The sequence below is a fragment of the Anopheles funestus genome (genome assembly GCF_943734845.2).
Source record: "Anopheles funestus chromosome X unlocalized genomic scaffold, idAnoFuneDA-416_04 X_unloc_26, whole genome shotgun sequence".
NCBI classification, from domain to species: Eukaryota; Metazoa; Arthropoda; class Insecta; order Diptera; family Culicidae; genus Anopheles; species Anopheles funestus.
In genome coordinates, this window is record NW_026045150.1 from 322,551 (window position 1) to 343,685 (window position 21,135).

At 35.7% G+C, this 21,135-nt stretch overlaps 1 protein-coding gene across 1 annotated transcript in view; it reads left to right on the top strand.

Annotated features, from left to right (window-relative positions):
* The window catches only part of LOC125773265 (uncharacterized), a 41,825-nt gene extending 25,439 nt beyond the window's left edge, over positions 1-16,386 (top strand). The window contains exons 6-7 of the mRNA XM_049444315.1: positions 2,260-3,583; positions 16,257-16,386. Coding sequence (XP_049300272.1) covers positions 2,699-3,583; positions 16,257-16,280 — 909 coding nt within the window. The 5' untranslated portion in view covers positions 2,260-2,698 and the 3' untranslated portion in view covers positions 16,281-16,386. The remainder of the gene's footprint in view (positions 1-2,259; positions 3,584-16,256) is intronic.
* Positions 16,387-21,135: the final 4,749 nt, after the last annotated feature.

The window sequence follows — 21,135 nt, forward strand, 5'->3', positions numbered from 1 at the left end:
TAACATTTTCTCAACTTTTCCAAAAAATTCCTCATTTTGCCACTTTGGATGCTTATAACTCGGTCAGTTTCCAATGGATCTTCAATTGTAGCGCATATTTGGATAGATCTGGTCATTAGCTACCAAAAGTTATTCTACGCCAATGTGCTAAGTTGTCTGTGGAAAAAGTTATTTGAGGTACAAAGACTTAACATTTTCTCAACTTTTCCAAAAAAATTCCTCATTTTGCCACTTTGGATGCTTATAACTCGGACAGTTTCCAATGGATCTTCAATTGTAGCACATATTTGGATAGATCTGGTCATTAGCTACCAAAAGTTATTCTACGCCGATGTGCTAAGTTGTCTGTGGAAAAAGTTATTCGAGGTACAAAGACTTAACATTTTCTCAACTTTTCCAAAAAAATTCCTCATTTTGCCACTTTGGATGCTTATAACTCGGTCAGTTTCCAATGGATCTTCAATTGTAGCGCATATTTGGATAGATCTGGTCATTAGCTACCAAAAGTTATTCTACGCCGATGTGCTAAGTTGTCTGTGGAAAAAGTTATTCGAGGTACAAAGACTTAACATTTTCTCAACTTTTCCAAAAAAATTCCTCATTTTGCCACTTTGGATGCTTATAACTCGGTCAGTTTCCAATGGATCTTCAATTGTAGCACATATTTGGATAGATCTGGTCATTAGCTACCAAAAGTTATTCTACCCCGATGTGCTAAGTTGTCTGTGGAAAAAGTTATTCGAGGTACAAAGACTTAAAATTTTCTCAATTTTTCCTAAAAAATTCCTCATTTTGCCACTTTGGATGCTTATAACTCGGTCAGTTTCCAATGGATCTTCAATTGTAGCGCATATTTGGATAGATCTGGTCATTAGCTACCAAAAGTTATTCTACGCCGATGTGCTAAGTTGTCTGTGGAAAAAGTTATTCGAGGTACAAAGACTTAACATTTTCTCAACTTTTCCAAAAAAAATCCTCATTTTGCCACTTTGGATGCTTATAACTCGGTCAGTTTCCAATGGATCTTCAATTGTAGCACATATTTGGATAGATCTGGTCATTAGCTACCAAAAGTTATTCTACGCCAATGTGCTAAGTTGTCTGTGGAAAAAGTTATTCGAGGTACAAAGACTTAACATTTTCTCAACTTTTCCAAAAAAAATTCCTCATTTTGCCACTTTGGATGCTTATAACTCGGTCAGTTTCCAATGGATCTTCAATTGTAGCACATATTTGGATAGATCTGGTCATTAGCTACCAAAAGTTATTCTACGCCGATGTGCTAAGTTGTCTGTGGAAAAAGTTATTCGAGGTACAAAGACTTAACATTTTCTCAACTTTTCCAAAAAAAAATCCTCATTTTGCCACTTTGGATGCTTATAACTCGGTCAGTTTCCAATGGATCTTCAATTGTAGCACATATTTGGATAGATCTGGTCATTAGCTACCAAAAGTTATTCTACGCCGATGTGCTAAGTTGTCTGTGGAAAAAGTTATTCGAGGTACAAAGACTTAACATTTTCTCAACTTTTCCAAAAAAATTCCTCATTTTGCCACTTTGGATGCTTATAACTCGGTCAGTTTCCAATGGATCTTCAATTGTAGCACATATTTGGATAGATCTTGTCATTAGCTACCAAAAGTTATTCTACGCCGATGTGCTAAGTTGTCTGTGGAAAAAGTTATTCGAGGTACAAAGACTTAACATTTTCTCAACTTTTCCAAAAAAATTCCTCATTTTGCCACTTTGGATGCTTATAACTCGGTCAGTTTCCAATGGATCTTCAATTGTAGCACATATTTGGATAGATCTAGTCATTAGCTACCAAAAGTTATTCTACGCCGATGTGCTAAGTTGTCTGTGGAAAAAGTTATTCGAGGTACAAAGACTTAACATTTTCTCAACTTTTCCAAAAAAAAATCCTCATTTTGCCACTTTGGATGCTTATAACTCGGTCAGTTTCCAATGGATCTTCAATTGTAACACAGATTTGGAAAGATCTGGTCATTAGCTACCAAAAGTTATTCTACGCCGATGTGCTAAGTTGTCTGTGGAAAAAGTTATTCGAGGTACAAAGACTTAACATTTTCTCAACTTTTCCAAAAAAAATCCTCATTTTGCCACTTTGGATGCTTATAACTCGGTCAGTTTCCAATGGATCTTCAATTGTAGCACATATTTGGATAGATCTGGTCATTAGCTACCAAAAGTTATTCTACCCCGATGTGCTAAGTTGTCTGTGGAAAAAGTTATTCGAGGTACAAAGACTTAAAATTTTCTCAATTTTTCCTAAAAAATTCCTCATTTTGCCACTTTGGATGCTTATAACTCGGTCAGTTTCCAATGGATCTTCAATTGTAGCGCATATTTGGATAGATCTGGTCATTAGCTACCAAAAGTTATTCTACGCCGATGTGCTAAGTTGTCTGTGGAAAAAGTTATTCGAGGTACAAAGACTTAACATTTTCTCAACTTTTCCAAAAAAAATCCTCATTTTGCCACTTTGGATGCTTATAACTCGGTCAGTTTCCAATGGATCTTCAATTGTAGCACATATTTGGATAGATCTGGTCATTAGCTACCAAAAGTTATTCTACGCCAATGTGCTAAGTTGTCTGTGGAAAAAGTTATTCGAGGTACAAAGACTTAACATTTTCTCAACTTTTCCAAAAAAAATTCCTCATTTTGCCACTTTGGATGCTTATAACTCGGTCAGTTTCCAATGGATCTTCAATTGTAGCACATATTTGGATAGATCTGGTCATTAGCTACCAAAAGTTATTCTACGCCGATGTGCTAAGTTGTCTGTGGAAAAAGTTATTCGAGGTACAAAGACCTAAAATTTTCTCAATTTTTCCTAAAAAATTCCTCATTTTGCCACTTTGGATGCTTATAACTCGGTCAGTTTCCAATGGATCTTCAATTGTAGCGCATATTTGGATAGATCTAGTCATTAGCTACCAAAAGTTATTCTACGCCGATGTGCTAAGTTGTCTGTGGAAAAAGTTATTCGAGGTACAAAGACCTAAAATTTTCTCAATTTTTCCTAAAAAATTCCTCATTTTGCCACTTTGGATGCTTATAACTCGGTCAGTTTCCAATGGATCTTCAATTGTAGCGCATATTTGGATAGATCTGGTCATTAGCTACCAAAAGTTATTCTACGCCGATGTGCTAAGTTGTCTGTGGAAAAAGTTATTCGAGGTACAAAGACTTAACATTTTCTCAACTTTTCCAAAAAAAATCCTCATTTTGCCACTTTGGATGCTTATAACTCGGTCAGTTTCCAATGGATCTTCAATTGTAGCACAGATTTGGAAAGATCTGCTCATCAAATACCAAAAGTTATTCTACGCCGATGTGCTAAGTTGTCTGTGGAAAAAGTTATTCGAGGTACAAAGACTTAACATTTTCTCAACTTTTCCAAAAAAATTCCTCATTTTGCCACTTTGGATGCTTATAACTCGGTCAGTTTCCAATGGATCTTCAATTGTAGCACATATTTGGATAGATCTGGTCATTAGCTACCAAAAGTTATTCTTCGCCGATGTGCTAAGTTGTCTGTGGAAAAAGTTATTCGAGGTACAAAGACCTAAAATTTTCTCAATTTTTCCAAAAAAATTCCTCATTTTGCCACTTTGGATGCTTATAACTCGGTCAGTTTCCAATGGATCTTCAATTGTAGCACATATTTGGATAGATCTGGTCATTAGCTACCAAAAGTTATTCTACGCCGATGTGCTAAGTTGTCTGTGGAAAAAGTTATTCGAGGTACAAAGACTTAACATTTTCTCAACTTTTCCAAAAAAATTCCTCATTTTGCCACTTTGGATGCTTATAACTCGGTCAGTTTCCAATGGATCTTCAATTGTAGCACATATTTGGATAGATCTGGTCATTAGCTACCAAAAGTTATTCTACGCCGATGTGCTAAGTTGTCTGTGGAAAAAGTTATTCGAGGTACAAAGACTTAACATTTTCTCAACTTTTCCAAAAAAAATCCTCATTTTGCCACTTTGGATGCTTATAACTCGGTCAGTTTCCAATGGATCTTCAATTGTAATACAGATTTGGAAAGATCTGCTCATCAGCTACCAAAAGTTATTCTACGCCGATGTGCTAAGTTGTCTGTGGAAAAAGTTATTCGAGGTACAAAGACTTAAAATTTTCTCAATTTCTCCTAAAAAATTCCTCATTTTGCCACTTTGGATGCTTATAACTCGGTCAGTTTCCAATGGATCTTCAATTGTAGCGCATATTTGGATAGATCTGGTCATTAGCTACCAAAAGTTATTCTACGCCGATGTGCTAAGTTGTCTGTGGAAAAAGTTATTCGAGGTACAAAGACTTAACATTTTCTCAACTTTTCCAAAAAAAATCCTCATTTTGCCACTTTGGATGCTTATAACTCGGTCAGTTTCCAATGGATCTTCAATTGTAGCACATATTTGGATAGATCTGGTCATTAGCTACCAAAAGTTATTCTACGCCGATGTGCTAAGTTGTCTGTGGAAAAAGTTATTCGAGGTACAAAGACTTAAAATTTTCTCAATTTTTCCTAAAAAATTCCTCATTTTGCCACTTTGGATGCTTATAACTCGGTCAGTTTCCAATGGATCTTCAATTGTAGCGCATATTTGGATAGATCTGGTCATTAGCTACCAAAAGTTATTCTACGCCGATGTGCTAAGTTGTCTGTGGAAAAAGTTATTCGAGGTACAAAGACTTAACATTTTCTCAACTTTTCCAAAAAAAATCCTCATTTTGCCACTTTGGATGCTTATAACTCGGTCAGTTTCCAATGGATCTTCAATTGTAGCACATATTTGGATAGATCTGGTCATTAGCTACCAAAAGTTATTCTACGCCGATGTGCTAAGTTGTCTGTGGAAAAAGTTATTCGAGGTACAAAGACTTAACATTTTCTCAACTTTTCCAAAAAAATTCCTCATTTTGCCACTTTGGATGCTTATAACTCGGTCAGTTTCCAATGGATCTTCAATTGTAGCACATATTTGGATAGATCTGGTCATTAGCTACCAAAAGTTATTCTACGCCGATGTGCTAAGTTGTCTGTGGAAAAAGTTATTCGAGGTACAAAGACTTAACATTTTCTCAACTTTTCCAAAAAAATTCCTCATTTTGCCACTTTGGATGCTTATAACTCGGTCAGTTTCCAATGGATCTTCAATTGTAGCACATATTTGGATAGATCTGGTCATTAGCTACCAAAAGTTATTCTACGCCGATGTGCTAAGTTGTCTGTGGAAAAAGTTATTCGAGGTACAAAGACTTAACATTTTCTCAACTTTTCCAAAAAAATTCCTCATTTTGCCACTTTGGATGCTTATAACTCGGTCAGTTTCCAATGGATCTTCAATTGTAGCACATATTTGGATAGATCTGGTCATTAGCTACCAAAAGTTATTCTACGCCGATGTGCTAAGTTGTCTGTGGAAAAAGTTATTCGAGGTACAAAGACTTAACATTTTCTCAACTTTTCCAAAAAAATTCCTCATTTTGCCACTTTGGATGCTTATAACTCGGTCAGTTTCCAATGGATCTTCAATTGTAGCACATATTTGGATAGATCTGGTCATTAGCTACCAAAAGTTATTCTACGCCGATGTGCTAAGTTGTCTGTGGAAAAAGTTATTCGAGGTACAAAGACTTAACATTTTCTCAACTTTTCCAAAAAAAATTCCTCATTTTGCCACTTTGGATGCTTATAACTCGGACAGTTTCCAATGGATCTTCAATTGTAGCACATATTTGGATAGATCTGATCATTAGCTACCAAAAGTTATTCTACGCCGATGTGCTAAGTTGTCTGTGGAAAAAGTTATTCGAGGTACAAAGACTTAACATTTTCTCAACTTTTCCAAAAAAATTCCTCATTTTGCCACTTTGGATGCTTATAACTCGGTCAGTTTCCAATGGATCTTCAATTGTAGCACATATTTGGATAGATCTGGTCATTAGCTACCAAAAGTTATTCTACGCCGATGTGCTAAGTTGTCTGTGGAAAAAGTTATTCGAGGTACAAAGACTTAACATTTTCTCAACTTTTCCAAAAAAAATTCCTCATTTTGCCACTTTGGATGCTTATAACTCGGTCAGTTTCCAATGGATCTTCAATTGTAGCACATATTTGGATAGATCTGGTCATTAGCTACCAAAAGTTATTCTACGCCGATGTGCTAAGTTGTCTGTGGAAAAAGTTATTCGAGGTACAAAGACTTAACATTTTCTCAACTTTTCCAAAAAAATTCCTCATTTTGCCACTTTGGATGCTTATAACTCGGTCAGTTTCCAATGGATCTTCAATTGTAGCACATATTTGGATAGATCTGGTCATTAGCTACCAAAAGTTATTCTACGCCGATGTGCTAAGTTGTCTGTGGAAAAAGTTATTCGAGGTACAAAGACTTAACATTTTCTCAACTTTTCCAAAAAAAATTCCTCATTTTGCCACTTTGGATGCTTATAACTCGGTCAGTTTCCAATGGATCTTCAATTGTAGCACATATTTGGATAGATCTGGTCATTAGCTACCAAAAGTTATTCTACGCCGATGTGCTAAGTTGTCTGTGGAAAAAGTTATTCGAGGTACAAAGACTTAACATTTTCTCAACTTTTCCAAAAAAATTCCTCATTTTGCCACTTTGGATGCTTATAACTCGGTCAGTTTCCAATGGATCTTCAATTGTAACACAGATTTGGAAAGATCTGCTCATCAGCTACCAAAAGTTATTCTACGCCGATGTGCTAAGTTGTCTGTGGAAAAAGTTATTCGAGGTACAAAGACTTAAAATTTTCTGAATTTTTCATAAGAAATTCCTCATTTTGCCACTTTGGATGCTTATAACTCGGTCAGTTTCCAATGGATCTTCAATTGTAACACAGATTTGGAAAGATCTGCTCATCAAATACCAAAAGTTATTCTACGCCGATGTGCTAAGTTGTCTGTGGAAAAAGTTATTCGAGGTACAAAGACTTAACATTTTCTCAACTTTTCCAAAAAAAATTCCTCATTTTGCCACTTTGGATGCTTATAACTCGGTCAGTTTCCAATGGATCTTCAATTGTAGCACATATTTGGATAGATCTGGTCATTAGCTACCAAAAGTTATTCTACGCCGATGTGCTAAGTTGTCTGTGGAAAAAGTTATTCGAGGTACAAAGACTTAACATTTTCTCAACTTTTCCAAAAAAAATTCCTCATTTTGCCACTTTGGATGCTTATAACTCGGTCAGTTTCCAATGGATCTTCAATTGTAGCACATATTTGGATAGATCTGGTTATTAGCTACCAAAAGTTATTCTACGCCGATGTGCTAAGTTGTCTGTGGAAAAAGTTATTCGAGGTACAAAGACTTAACATTTTCTCAACTTTTCCAAAAAAAATCCTCATTTTGCCACTTTGGATGCTTATAACTCGGTCAGTTTCCAATGGATCTTCAATTGTAGCACATATTTGGATAGATCTGGTCATTAGCTACCAAAAGTTATTCTACGCCGATGTGCTAAGTTGTCTGTGGAAAAAGTTATTCGAGGTACAAAGACTTAACATTTTCTCAACTTTTCCAAAAAATTCCTCATTTTGCCACTTTGGATGCTTATAACTCGGTCAGTTTCCAATGGATCTTCAATTGTAGCACATATTTGGATAGATCTGGTCATTAGCTACCAAAAGTTATTCTACGCCGATGTGCTAAGTTGTCTGTGGAAAAAGTTATTTGAGGTACAAAGACTTAACATTTTCTCAACTTTTCCAAAAAAATTCCTCATTTTGCCACTTTGGATGCTTATAACTCGGTCAGTTTCCAATGGATCTTCAATTGTAGCACATATTTGGATAGATCTGGTCATTAGCTACCAAAAGTTATTCTACGCCGATGTGCTAAGTTGTCTGTGGAAAAAGTTATTTGAGGTACAAAGACTTAACATTTTCTCAACTTTTCCAAAAAAATTCCTCATTTTGCCACTTTGGATGCTTATAACTCGGACAGTTTCCAATGGATCTTCAATTGTAGCACATATTTGGATAGATCTGGTCATTAGCTACCAAAAGTTATTCTACGCCGATGTGCTAAGTTGTCTGTGGAAAAAGTTATTTGAGGTACAAAAACTTAACATTTTCTCAATTTTTCTAAAAAAATTCCTCATTTTGCCACTTTGGATGCTTATAACTCGGTCAGTTTCCAATATATCTTCAATTGTAGCACATATTTGGATAGATCTGGTCATTAGCTACCAAAAGTTATTCTACGCTGATGTGCTAAGTTGTCTGTGGAAAAAGTTATTCGAGGTACAAAGACTTAACATTTTCTCAACTTTTCCAAAAAAATTCCTCATTTTGCCACTTTGGATGCTTATAACTCGGTCAGTTTCCAATGGATCTTCCATTGTAGCACATATTTGGATACATCTGGTCATTAGCTACCAAAAGTTATTCTACGCCGATGTGCTAAGTTGTCTGTGGAAAAAGTTATTCGATGTACAAAGACTTAACATTTTCTCAACTTTTCCAAAAAAAATTCCTCATTTTGCCACTTTGGATGCTTATAACTCGGTCAGTTTCCAATGGATCTTCAATTGTAGCACATATTTGGATAGATCTGGTCATTAGCTACCAAAAGTTATTCTACGCCGATGTGCTAAGTTGTCTGTGGAAAAAGTTATTCGAGGTACAAAGACTTAACATTTTCTCAACTTTTCCAAAAAAAATCCTCATTTTGCCACTTTGGATGCTTATAACTCGGTCAGTTTCCAATGGATCTTCAATTGTAGCACATATTTGGATAGATCTGGTCATTAGCTACCAAAAGTTATTCTACGCCGATGTGCCAAGTTGTCTGTGGAAAAAGTTATTCGAGGTACAAAGACTTAACATTTTCTCAACTTTTCCAAAAAAAATCCTCATTTTGCCACTTTGGATGCTTATAACTCGGTCAGTTTCCAATGGATCTTCAATTGTAGCACATATTTGGATAGATCTGGTCATTAGCTACCAAAAGTTATTCTACGCCGATGTGCTAAGTTGTCTGTGGAAAAAGTTATTTGAGGTACAAAGACTTAACATTTTCTCAACTTTTCCAAAAAAATTCCTCATTTTGCCACTTTGGATGCTTATAACTCGGACAGTTTCCAATGGATCTTCAATTGTAGCACATATTTGGATAGATCTGGTCATTAGCTACCAAAAGTTATTCTACGCCGATGTGCTAAGTTGTCTGTGGAAAAAGTTATTTGAGGTACAAAGACTTAACATTTTCTCAATTTTTCTAAAAAAATTCCTCATTTTGCCACTTTGGATGCTTATAACTCGGTCAGTTTCCAATGGATCTTCAATTGTAGCACATATTTGGATAGATCTGGTCATTAGCTACCAAAAGTTATTCTACGCCGATGTGCTAAGTTGTCTGTGGAAAAAGTTATTCGAGGTACAAAGACTTAACATTTTCTCAACTTTTCCAAAAAAATTCCTCATTTTGCCACTTTGGATGCTTATAACTCGGTCAGTTTCCAATGGATCTTCAATTGTAGCACATATTTGGATAGATCTGGTCATTAGCTACCAAAAGTTATTCTACGCCGATGTGCTAAGTTGTCTGTGGAAAAAGTTATTCGAGGTACAAAGACTTAACATTTTCTCAACTTTTCCAAAAAAATTCCTCATTTTGCCACTTTGGATGCTTATAACTCGGTCAGTTTCCAATGGATCTTCAATTGTAGCACATATTTGGATAGATCTGGTCATTAGCTACCAAAAGTTATTCTACGCCGATGTGCTAAGTTGTCTGTGGAAAAAGTTATTCGAGGTACAAAGACTTAACATTTTCTCAACTTTTCCAAAAAAATTCCTCATTTTGCCACTTTGGATGCTTATAACTCGGTCAGTTTCCAATGGATCTTCAATTGTAGCACATATTTGGATAGATCTGGTCATTAGCTACCAAAAGTTATTCTACGCCGATGTGCTAAGTTGTCTGTGGAAAAAGTTATTCGAGGTACAAAGACTTAACATTTTCTCAACTTTTCCAAACAAAATTCCTCATTTTGCCACTTTGGATGCTTATAACTCGGTCAGTTTCCAATGGATCTTCAATTGTAGCACATATTTGGATAGATCTGGTCATTAGCTACCAAAAGTTATTCTACGCCGATGTGCTAAGTTGTCTGTGGAAAAAGTTATTTGAGGTACAAAGACTTAACATTTTCTCAACTTTTCCAAAAAAATTCCTCATTTTGCCACTTTGGATGCTTATAACTCGGACAGTTTCCAATGGATCTTCAATTGTAGCACATATTTGGATAGATCTGGTCATTAGCTACCAAAAGTTATTCTACGCCGATGTGCTAAGTTGTCTGTGGAAAAAGTTATTCGAGGTACAAAGACTTAACATTTTCTCAACTTTTCCAAAAAAATTCCTCATTTTGCCACTTTGGATGCTTATAACTCGGTCAGTTTCCAATGGATCTTCAATTGTAGCACATATTTGGATAGATCTGGTCATTAGCTACCAAAAGTTATTCTACGCCGATGTGCTAAGTTGTCTGTGGAAAAAGTTATTCGAGGTACAAAGACTTAACATTTTCTCAACTTTTCCAAAAAAATTCCTCATTTTGCCACTTTGGATGCTTATAACTCGGTCAGTTTCCAATGGATCTTCAATTGTAGCACATATTTGGATAGATCTGGTCATTAGCTACCAAAAGTTATTCTACGCCGATGTGCTAAGTTGTCTGTGGAAAAAGTTATTCGAGGTACAAAGACTTAACATTTTCTCAACTTTTCCAAAAAAATTCCTCATTTTGCCACTTTGGATGCTTATAACTCGGTCAGTTTCCAATGGATCTTCAATTGTAGCACATATTTGGATAGATCTGGTCATTAGCTACCAAAAGTTATTCTACGCCGATGTGCTAAGTTGTCTGTGGAAAAAGTTATTCGAGGTACAAAGACTTAACATTTTCTCAACTTTTCCAAAAAAATTCCTCATTTTGCCACTTTGGATGCTTATAACTCGGTCAGTTTCCAATGGATCTTCAATTGTAGCACATATTTGGATAGATCTGGTCATTAGCTACCAAAAGTTATTCTACGCCGATGTGCTAAGTTGTCTGTGGAAAAAGTTATTCGAGGTACAAAGACTTAACATTTTCTCAACTTTTCCAAAAAAATTCCTCATTTTGCCACTTTGGATGCTTATAACTCGGTCAGTTTCCAATGGATCTTCAATTGTAGCACATATTTGGATAGATCTGGTCATTAGCTACCAAAAGTTATTCTACGCCGATGTGCTAAGTTGTCTGTGGAAAAAGTTATTCGAGGTACAAAGACTTAACATTTTCTCAACTTTTCCAAAAAAATTCCTCATTTTGCCACTTTGGATGCTTATAACTCGGTCAGTTTCCAATGGATCTTCAATTGTAGCACATATTTGGATAGATCTGGTCATTAGCTACCAAAAGTTATTCTACGCCGATGTGCTAAGTTGTCTGTGGAAAAAGTTATTCGAGGTACAAAGACTTAAAATTTTCTCAATTTTTCCTAAAAAATTCCTCATTTTGCCACTTTGGATGCTTATAACTCGGTCAGTTTCCAATGGATCTTCAATTGTAGCACATATTTGGATAGATCTGGTCATTAGCTACCAAAAGTTATTCTACGCCGATGTGCTAAGTTGTCTGTGGAAAAAGTTATTTGAGGTACAAAGACTTAACATTTTCTCAACTTTTCCAAAAAAATTCCTCATTTTGCCACTTTGGATGCTTATAACTCGGTCAGTTTCCAATGGATCTTCAATTGTAGCACATATTTGGATAGATCTGGTCATTAGCTACCAAAAGTTATTCTACGCCGATGTGCTAAGTTGTCTGTGGAAAAAGTTATTCGAGGTACAAAGACTTAACATTTTCTCAACTTTTCCAAAAAAATTCCTCATTTTGCCACTTTGGATGCTTATAACTCGGTCAGTTTCCAATGGATCTTCAATTGTAGCACATATTTGGATAGATCTGGTCATTAGCTACCAAAAGTTATTCTACGCCGATGTGCTAAGTTGTCTGTGGAAAAAGTTATTCGAGGTACAAAGACTTAACATTTTCTCAACTTTTCCAAAAAAATTCCTCATTTTGCCACTTTGGATGCTTATAACTCGGTCAGTTTCCAATGGATCTTCAATTGTAGCACATATTTGGATAGATCTGGTCATTAGCTACCAAAAGTTATTCTACGCCGATGTGCTAAGTTGTCTGTGGAAAAAGTTATTCGAGGTACAAAGACTTAACATTTTCTCAACTTTTCCAAAAAAATTCCTCATTTTGCCACTTTGGATGCTTATAACTCGGTCAGTTTCCAATGGATCTTCAATTGTAACACAGATTTGGATAGATCTGGTCATTAGCTACCAAAAGTTATTCTACGCCGATGTGCTAAGTTGTCTGTGGAAAAAGTTATTCGAGGTACAAAGACTTAAAATTTTCTCAATTTTTCCTAAAAAATTCCTCATTTTGCCACTTTGGATGCTTATTACTCGGTCAGTTTCCAATGGATCTTCAATTGTAGCACATATTTGGATAGATCTGGTCATTAGCTACCAAAAGTTATTCTACGCCGATGTGCTAAGTTGTCTGTGGAAAAAGTTATTCGAGGTACAAAGACTTAACATTTTCTCAATTTTTCTAAAAAAATTCCTCATTTTGCCACTTTGGATGCTTATAACTCGGTCAGTTTCCAATGGATCTTCAATTGTAGCACATATTTGGATAGATCTGGTCATTAGCTACCAAAAGTTATTCTACGCCGATGTGCTAAGTTGTCTGTGGAAAAAGTTATTCGAGGTACAAAGACTTAACATTTTCTCAACTTTTCCAAAAAAAATCCTCATTTTGCCACTTTGGATGCTTATAACTCGGTCAGTTTCCAATGGATCTTCAATTGTAACACAGATTTGGAAAGATCTGCTCATCAGCTACCAAAAGTTATTCTACGCCGATGTGCTAAGTTGTCTGTGGAAAAAGTTATTCGAGGTACAAAGACCTAAAATTTTCTCAATTTTTCCTAAAAAATTCCTCATTTTGCCACTTTGGATGCTTATAACTCGGTCAGTTTCCAATGGATCTTCAATTGTAACACAGATTTGGAAAGATCTGCTCATCAGCTACCAAAAGTTATTCTACGTCGATGCGCTAAGTTGTCTGTGGAAAAAGTTATTCGAGGTACAAAGACTTAAAACTTTCTCAATTTTTCCTAAAAAATTCCTCATTTTGCCACTTTGGATGCTTATAACTCGGTCAGTTTCCAATGGATCTTCAATTGTAACACAGATTTGGATAGATCTGCTCATCAGCTACCAAAAGTTATTCTACGCCGATGTGCTAAGTTGTCTGTGGAAAAAGTTATTCGAGGTACAAAGACTTAACATTTTCTCAATTTTTCTAAAAAAATTCCTCATTTTGCCACTTTGGATGCTTATAACTCGGTCAGTTTCCAATGGATCTTCAATTGTAGCACATATTTGGATAGATCTGGTCATTAGCTACCAAAAGTTATTCTACGCCGATGTGCTAAGTTGTCTGTGGAAAAAGTTATTCGAGGTACAAAGACTAAACATTTTCTCAACTTTTCCAAAAAAATTCCTCATTTTGCCACTTTGGATGCTTATAACTCGGTCAGTTTCCAATGGATCTTCAATTGTAGCACATATTTGGATAGATCTGGTCATTAGCTACCAAAAGTTATTCTACGCCGATGTGCTAAGTTGTCTGTGGAAAAAGTTATTCGAGGTACAAAGACTTAACATTTTCTCAACTTTTCCAAAAAAAAAATCCTCATTTTGCCACTTTGGATGCTTATAACTCGGTCAGTTTTCAATGGATCTTCAATTGTAACACATATTTGGATAGATCTGGTCATTAGCTACCAAAAGTTATTCTACGCCGATGTGCTAAGTTGTCTGTGGAAAAAGTTATTCGAGGTACAAAGACTTAACATTTTCTCAACTTTTCCAAAAAAATTCCTCATTTTGCCACTTTGGATGCTTATAACTCGGTCAGTTTCCAATGGATCTTCAATTGTAGCACATATTTGGATAGATCTGGTCATTAGCTACCAAAAGTTATTCTACGCCGATGTGCTAAGTTGTCTGTGGAAAAAGTTATTCGAGGTACAAAGACTTAACATTTTCTCAACTTTTCCAAAAAAATTCCTCATTTTGCCACTTTGGATGCTTATAACTCGGTCAGTTTCCAATGGATCTTCAATTGTAGCACATATTTGGATAGATCTGGTCATTAGCTACCAAAAGTTATTCTACGCCGATGTGCTAAGTTGTCTGTGGAAAAAGTTATTCGAGGTACAAAGACTTAACATTTTCTCAACTTTTCCAAAAAAATTCCTCATTTTGCCACTTTGGATGCTTATAACTCGGTCAGTTTCCAATGGATCTTCAATTGTAGCACATATTTGGATAGATCTGGTCATTAGCTACCAAAAGTTATTCTACGCCGATGTGCTAAGTTGTCTGTGGAAAAAGTTATTCGAGGTACAAAGACTTAACATTTTCTCAACTTTTCCAAAAAAATTCCTCATTTTGCCACTTTGGATGCTTATAACTCGGTCAGTTTCCAATGGATCTTCAATTGTAGCACATATTTGGATAGATCTGGTCATTAGCTACCAAAAGTTATTCTACGCCGATGTGCTAAGTTGTCTGTGGAAAAAGTTATTCGAGGTACAAAGACTTAACATTTTCTCAACTTTTCCAAAAAAATTCCTCATTTTGCCACTTTGGATGCTTATAACTCGGTCAGTTTCCAATGGATCTTCAATTGTAACACAGATTTGGAAAGATCTGGTCATTAGCTACCAAAAGTTATTCTACGCCGATGTGCTAAGTTGTCTGTGGAAAAAGTTATTCGAGGTACAAAGACTTAACATTTTCTCAACTTTTCCAAAAAAATTCCTCATTTTGCCACTTTGGATGCTTATAACTCGGTCAGTTTCCAATGGATCTTCAATTGTAGCACATATTTGGATAGATCTGGTCATTAGCTACCAAAAGTTATTTTACGCCGATGTGCTAAGTTGTCTGTGGAAAAAGTTATTCGAGGTACAAAGACTTAAAATTTTCTCAATTTTTCCTAAAAAATTCCTCATTTTGCCACTTTGGATGCTTATAACTCGGTCAGTTTCCAATGGATCTTCAATTGTAGCACATATTTGGATAGATCTGGTCATTAGCTACCAAAAGTTATTCTACGCCGATGTGCTAAGTTGTCTGTGGAAAAAGTTATTCGAGGTACAAAGACTTAACATTTTCTCAACTTTTCCAAAAAAAATTCCTCATTTTGCCACTTTGGATGCTTATAACTCGGTCAGTTTCCAATGGATCTTCAATTGTAGCACATATTTGGATAGATCTGGTCATTAGCTACCAAAAGTTATTCTACGCCGATGTGCTAAGTTGTCTGTGGAAAAAGTTATTCGAGGTACAAAGACTTAACATTTTCTCAACTTTTCCAAAAAAATTCCTCATTTTGCCACTTTGGATGCTTATAACTCGGTCAGTTTCCAATGGATCTTCAATTGTAGCACATATTTGGATAGATCTGGTCATTAGCTACCAAAAGTTATTCTACGCCGATGTGCTAAGTTGTCTGTGGAAAAAGTTATTCGAGGTACAAAGACTTAACATTTTCTCAACTTTTCCAAAAAAAATTCCTCATTTTGCCACTTTGGATGCTTATAACTCGGTCAGTTTCCAATGGATCTTCAATTGTAGCACATATTTGGAAAGATCTGCTCATCAGCTACCAAAAGTTATTCTACGCCGATGTGCTAAGTTGTCTGTGGAAAAAGTTATTCGAGGTACAAAGACTTAACATTTTCTCAACTTTTCCAAAAAAATTCCTCATTTTGCCACTTTGGATGCTTATAACTCGGTCAGTTTCCAATGGATCTTCAATTGTAGCACATATTTGGATAGATCTGGTCATTAGCTACCAAAAGTTATTCTACGCCGATGTGCTAAGTTGTCTGTGGAAAAAGTTATTTGAGGTACAAAGACTTAACATTTTCTCAATTTTTCTAAAAAAATTCCTCATTTTGCCACTTTGGATGCTTATAACTCGGTCAGTTTCCAATGGATCTTCAATTGTAGCACATATTTGGAAAGATCTGCTCATCAGCTACCAAAAGTAATTCTACGCCGATGTGCTAAGTTGTCTGTGGAAAAAGTTATTTGAGGTACAAAGACTTAACATTTTCTAAACTTTTCCAAAAAAATTCCTCATTTTGCCACTTTGGATGCTTATAACTCGGTCAGTTTCCAATGGATCTTCAATTGTAGCACATATTTGGATAGATCTGGTCATTAGCTACCAAAAGTTATTCTACGCCGATGTGCTAAGTTGTCTGTGGAAAAAGTTATTCGAGGTACAAAGACTTAACATTTTCTCAACTTTTCCAAAAAAATTCCTCATTTTGCCACTTTGGATGCTTATAACTCGGTCAGTTTCCAATGGATCTTCAATTGTAGCACATATTTGGATAGATCTGGTCATTAGCTACCAAAAGTTATTCTACGCCGATGTGCTAAGTTGTCTGTGGAAAAAGTTATTCGAGGTACAAAGACTTAACATTTTCTCAACTTTTCCAAAAAAATTCCTCATTTTGCCACTTTGGATGCTTATAACTCGGTCAGTTTCCAATGGATCTTCAATTGTAGCACATATTTGGATAGATCCCGTCATTAGCTACCAAAAGTTATTCTACGCCGATGTGCTAAGTTGTCTGTGGAAAAAGTTATTCGAGGTACAAAGACTTAACATTTTCTCAACTTTTCCAAAAAAATTCCTCATTTTGCCACTTTGGATGCTTATAACTCGGTCAGTTTCCAATGGATCTTCAATTGTAGCACATATTTGGATAGATCTGGTCATTAGCTACCAAAAGTTATTCTACGCCGATGTGCTAAGTTGTCTGTGGAAAAAGTTATTCGAGGTACAAAGACTTAACATTTTCTCAACTTTTCCAAAAAAATTCCTCATTTTGCCACTTTGGATGCTTATAACTCGGTCAGTTTCCAATGGATCTTCAATTGTAGCACATATTTGGATAGATCTGGTCATTAGCTACCAAAAGTTATTCTACGCCGATGTGCTAAGTTGTCTGTGGAAAAAGTTATTCGAGGTACAAAGACTTAACATTTTCTCAACTTTTCCAAAAAAAATCCTCATTTTGCCACTTTGGATGCTTATAACTCGGTCAGTTTCCAATGGATCTTCAATTGTAACACATATTTGGATAGATCTGGTCATTAGCTACCAAAAGTTATTCTACGCCGATGTGCTAAGTTGTCTGTGGAAAAAGTTATTCGAGGTACAAAGACTTAACATTTTCTCAACTTTTCCAAAAAAATTCCTCATTTTGCCACTTTGGATGCTTATTACTCGGTCAGTTTCCAATGGATCTTCAATTGTAGCACATATTTGGATAGATCTGGTCATTAGCTACCAAAAGTTATTTTACGCTGATGTGCTAAGTTGTCTGTGGAAAAAGTTATTCGAGGTACAAAGACTTAACATTTTCTCAACTTTTCCAAAAAAATTCCTCATTTTGCCACTTTGGATGCTTATAACTCGGTCAGTTTCCAATGGATCTTCAATTGTAGCACATATTTGGATAGATCTGGTTATTAGCTACCAAAAGTTATTCTACGCCGATGTGCTAAGTTGTCTGTGGAAAAAGTTATTCGAGGTACAAAGACTTAACATTTTCTCAACTTTTCCAAAAAATTCCTCATTTTGCCACTTTGGATGCTTATAACTCGGTCAGTTTCCAATGGATCTTCAATTGTAGCACATATTTGGATAGATCTGGTCATTAGCTACCAAAAGTTATTCTACGCCGATGTGCTAAGTTGTCTGTGGAAAAAGTTATTCGAGGTACAAAGACTTAACATTTTCTCAACTTTTCCAAAAAAATTCCTCATTTTGCCACTTTGGATGCTTATAACTCGGTCAGTTTCCAATGGATCTTCAATTGTAGCACATATTTGGATAGATCTGGTTATTAGCTACCAAAAGTTATTCTACGCCGATGTGCTAAGTTGTCTGTGGAAAAAGTTATTCGAGGTACAAAGACTTAACATTTTCTCAACTTTTCCAAAAAAAATTCCTCATTTTGCCACTTTGGATGCTTATAACTCGGTCAGTTTCCAATGGATCTTCAATTGTAGCACATATTTGGATAGATCTGGTCATTAGCTACCAAAAGTTATTCTACGCCGATGTGCTAAGTTGTCTGTGGAAAAAGTTATTTGAGGTACAAAGACTTAACATTTTCTCAACTTTTCCAAAAAAATTCCTCATTTTGCCACTTTGGATGCTTATAACTCGGTCAGTTTCCAATGGATCTTCAATTGTAGCACATATTTGGATAGATCTGGTCATTAGCTACCAAAAGTTATTCTACGCCGATGTGCTAAGTTGTCTGTGGCAAAAGTTATTCGAGGTACAAAGACTTAACATTTTCTCAACTTTTCCAAAAAAATTCCTCATTTTGCCACTTTGGATGCTTATAACTCGGTCAGTTTCCAATGGATCTTCAATTGTAGCACATATTTGGATAGATCTGGTCATTAGCTACCAAAAGTTATTCTACGCCGATGTGCTAAGTTGTCTGTGGAAAAAGTTATTTGACGTACAAAGACTTAACATTTTCTCAACTTTTCCAAAAAAAATTCCTCATTTTGCCACTTTGGATGCTTATAACTCGGTCAGTTTCCAATGGATCTTCAATTGTAGCACATATTTGGATAGATCTGGTCATTAGCTACCAAAAGTTATTCTACGCCGATGTGCTAAGTTGTCTGTGGAAAAAGTTATTTGAGGTACAAAGACTTAACATTTTCTCAATTTTTCTAAAAAAATTCCTCATTTTGCCACTTTGGATGCTTATAACTCGGTCAGTTTCCAATGGATCTTCAATTGTAGCACATATTTGGATAGATCTGGTCATTAGCTACCAAAAGTTATTCTACGCCGATGTGCTAACTTGTCTGTGGAAAAAGTTATTCGAGGTACAAAGACTTAACATTTTCTCAACTTTTCCAAAAAAAATTCCTCATTTTGCCACTTTGGATGCTTATAACTCGGTCAGTTTCCAATGGATCTTCAATTGTAGCACATATTTGGATAGATCTGGTCATTAGCTACCAAAAGTTATTCTACGCCGATGTGCTAAGTTGTCTGTGGCAAAAGTTATTCGAGGTACAAAGACTTAACATTTTCTCAACTTTTCCAAAAAAATTCCTCATTTTGCCACTTTGGATGCTTATAACTCGGTCAGTTTCCAATGGATCTTCAATTGTAGCACATATTTGGATAGATCTGGTCATTAGCTACCAAAAGTTATTCTACGCCGATGTGCTAAGTTGTCTGTGGAAAAAGTTATTCGAGGTACAAAGACTTAACATTTTCTCAACTTTTCCAAAAAAAATTCCTCATTTTGCCACTTTGGATGCTTATAACTCGGTCAGTTTCCAATGGATCTTCAATTGTAGCACATATTTGGATAGATCTGGTCATTAGCTACCAAAAGTTATTCTACGCCGATGTGCTAAGTTGTCTGTGGAAAAAGTTATTTGAGGTACAAAGACTTAACATTTTCTCAATTTTTCTAAAAAAATTCCTCATTTTGCCACTTTGGATGCTTATAACTCGGTCAGTTTCCAATGGATCTTCAATTGTAGCACATATTTGGATAGATCTGGTCATTAGCTACCAAAAGTTATTCTACGCCGATGTGCTAAGTTGTCTGTGGAAAAAGTTATTCGAGGTACAAAGACTTAACATTTTCTCAACTTTTCCAAAAAAAATTCCTCATTTTGCCACTTTGGATGCTTATAACTCGGTCAGTTTCCAATGGATCTTCAATTGTAGCACATATTTGGATAGATCTGGTCATTAGCTACCAAAAGTTATTCTACGCCGATGTGCTAAGTTGTCTGTGGCAAAAGTTATTCGAGGTACAAAGACTTAACATTTTCTCAACTTTTCCAAAAAAATTCCTCATTTTGCCACTTTGGATGCTTATAACTCGGTCAGTTTCCAATGGATCTTCAATTGTAGCACATATTTGGATAGATCTGGTCATTAGCTACCAAAAGTTATTCTACGCCGATGTGCTAAGTTGTCTGTGGAAAAAGTTATTCGAGGTACAAAGACTTAACATTTTCTCAACTTTTCCAAAAAAAATTCCTCATTTTGCCACTTTGGATGCTTATAACTCGGTCAGTTTCCAATGGATCTTCAATTGTAGCACATATTTGGATAGATCTGGTCATTAGCTACCAAAAGTTATTCTACGCCGATGTGCTAAGTTGTCTGTGGAAAAAGTTATTCGAGGTACAAAGACTTAACATTTTCTCAACTTTTCCAAAATATTCCTCATTTTGCCACTTTGGATGCTTATAACTCGGTCAGTTTCCAATGGATCTTCAATTGTAGCACATATTTGGATAGATCTGGTCATTAGCTACCAAAAGTTTTTCTACGCCGATGTGCTAAGTTGTCTGTGGCAAAAGTTATTCGAGGTACAAAGACTTAACATTTTCTCAACTTTTCCAAAAAAATTCCTCATTTTGCCACTTTGGATGCTTATAACTCGGTCAGTTTCCAATGGATCTTCAATTGTAGCACATATTTGGATAGATCTGGTCATTAGCTACCAAAAGTTATTCTACGCCGATGTGCTAAGTTGTCTGTGGCAAAAGTTATTCGAGGTACAAAGACTTAACATTTTCTCAACTTTTCCAAAAAAATTCCTCATTTTGCCACTTTGGATGCTTATAACTCGGTCAGTTTCCAATGGATCTTCAATTGTAGCACATATTTGGATAGATCTGGTCATTAGCTACCAAAAGTTATTCTACGCTGATGTGCTAAGTTGTCTGTGGAAAAAGTTATTCGAGGTACAAAGACTTAACATTTTCTCAACTTTTCCAAAAAAATTCCTCATTTTGCCACTTTGGATGCTTATAACTCGGTCAGTTTCCAATGGATCTTCAATTGTAGCACATATTTGGATAGATCTGGTCATTAGCTACCAAAAGTTATTCTAC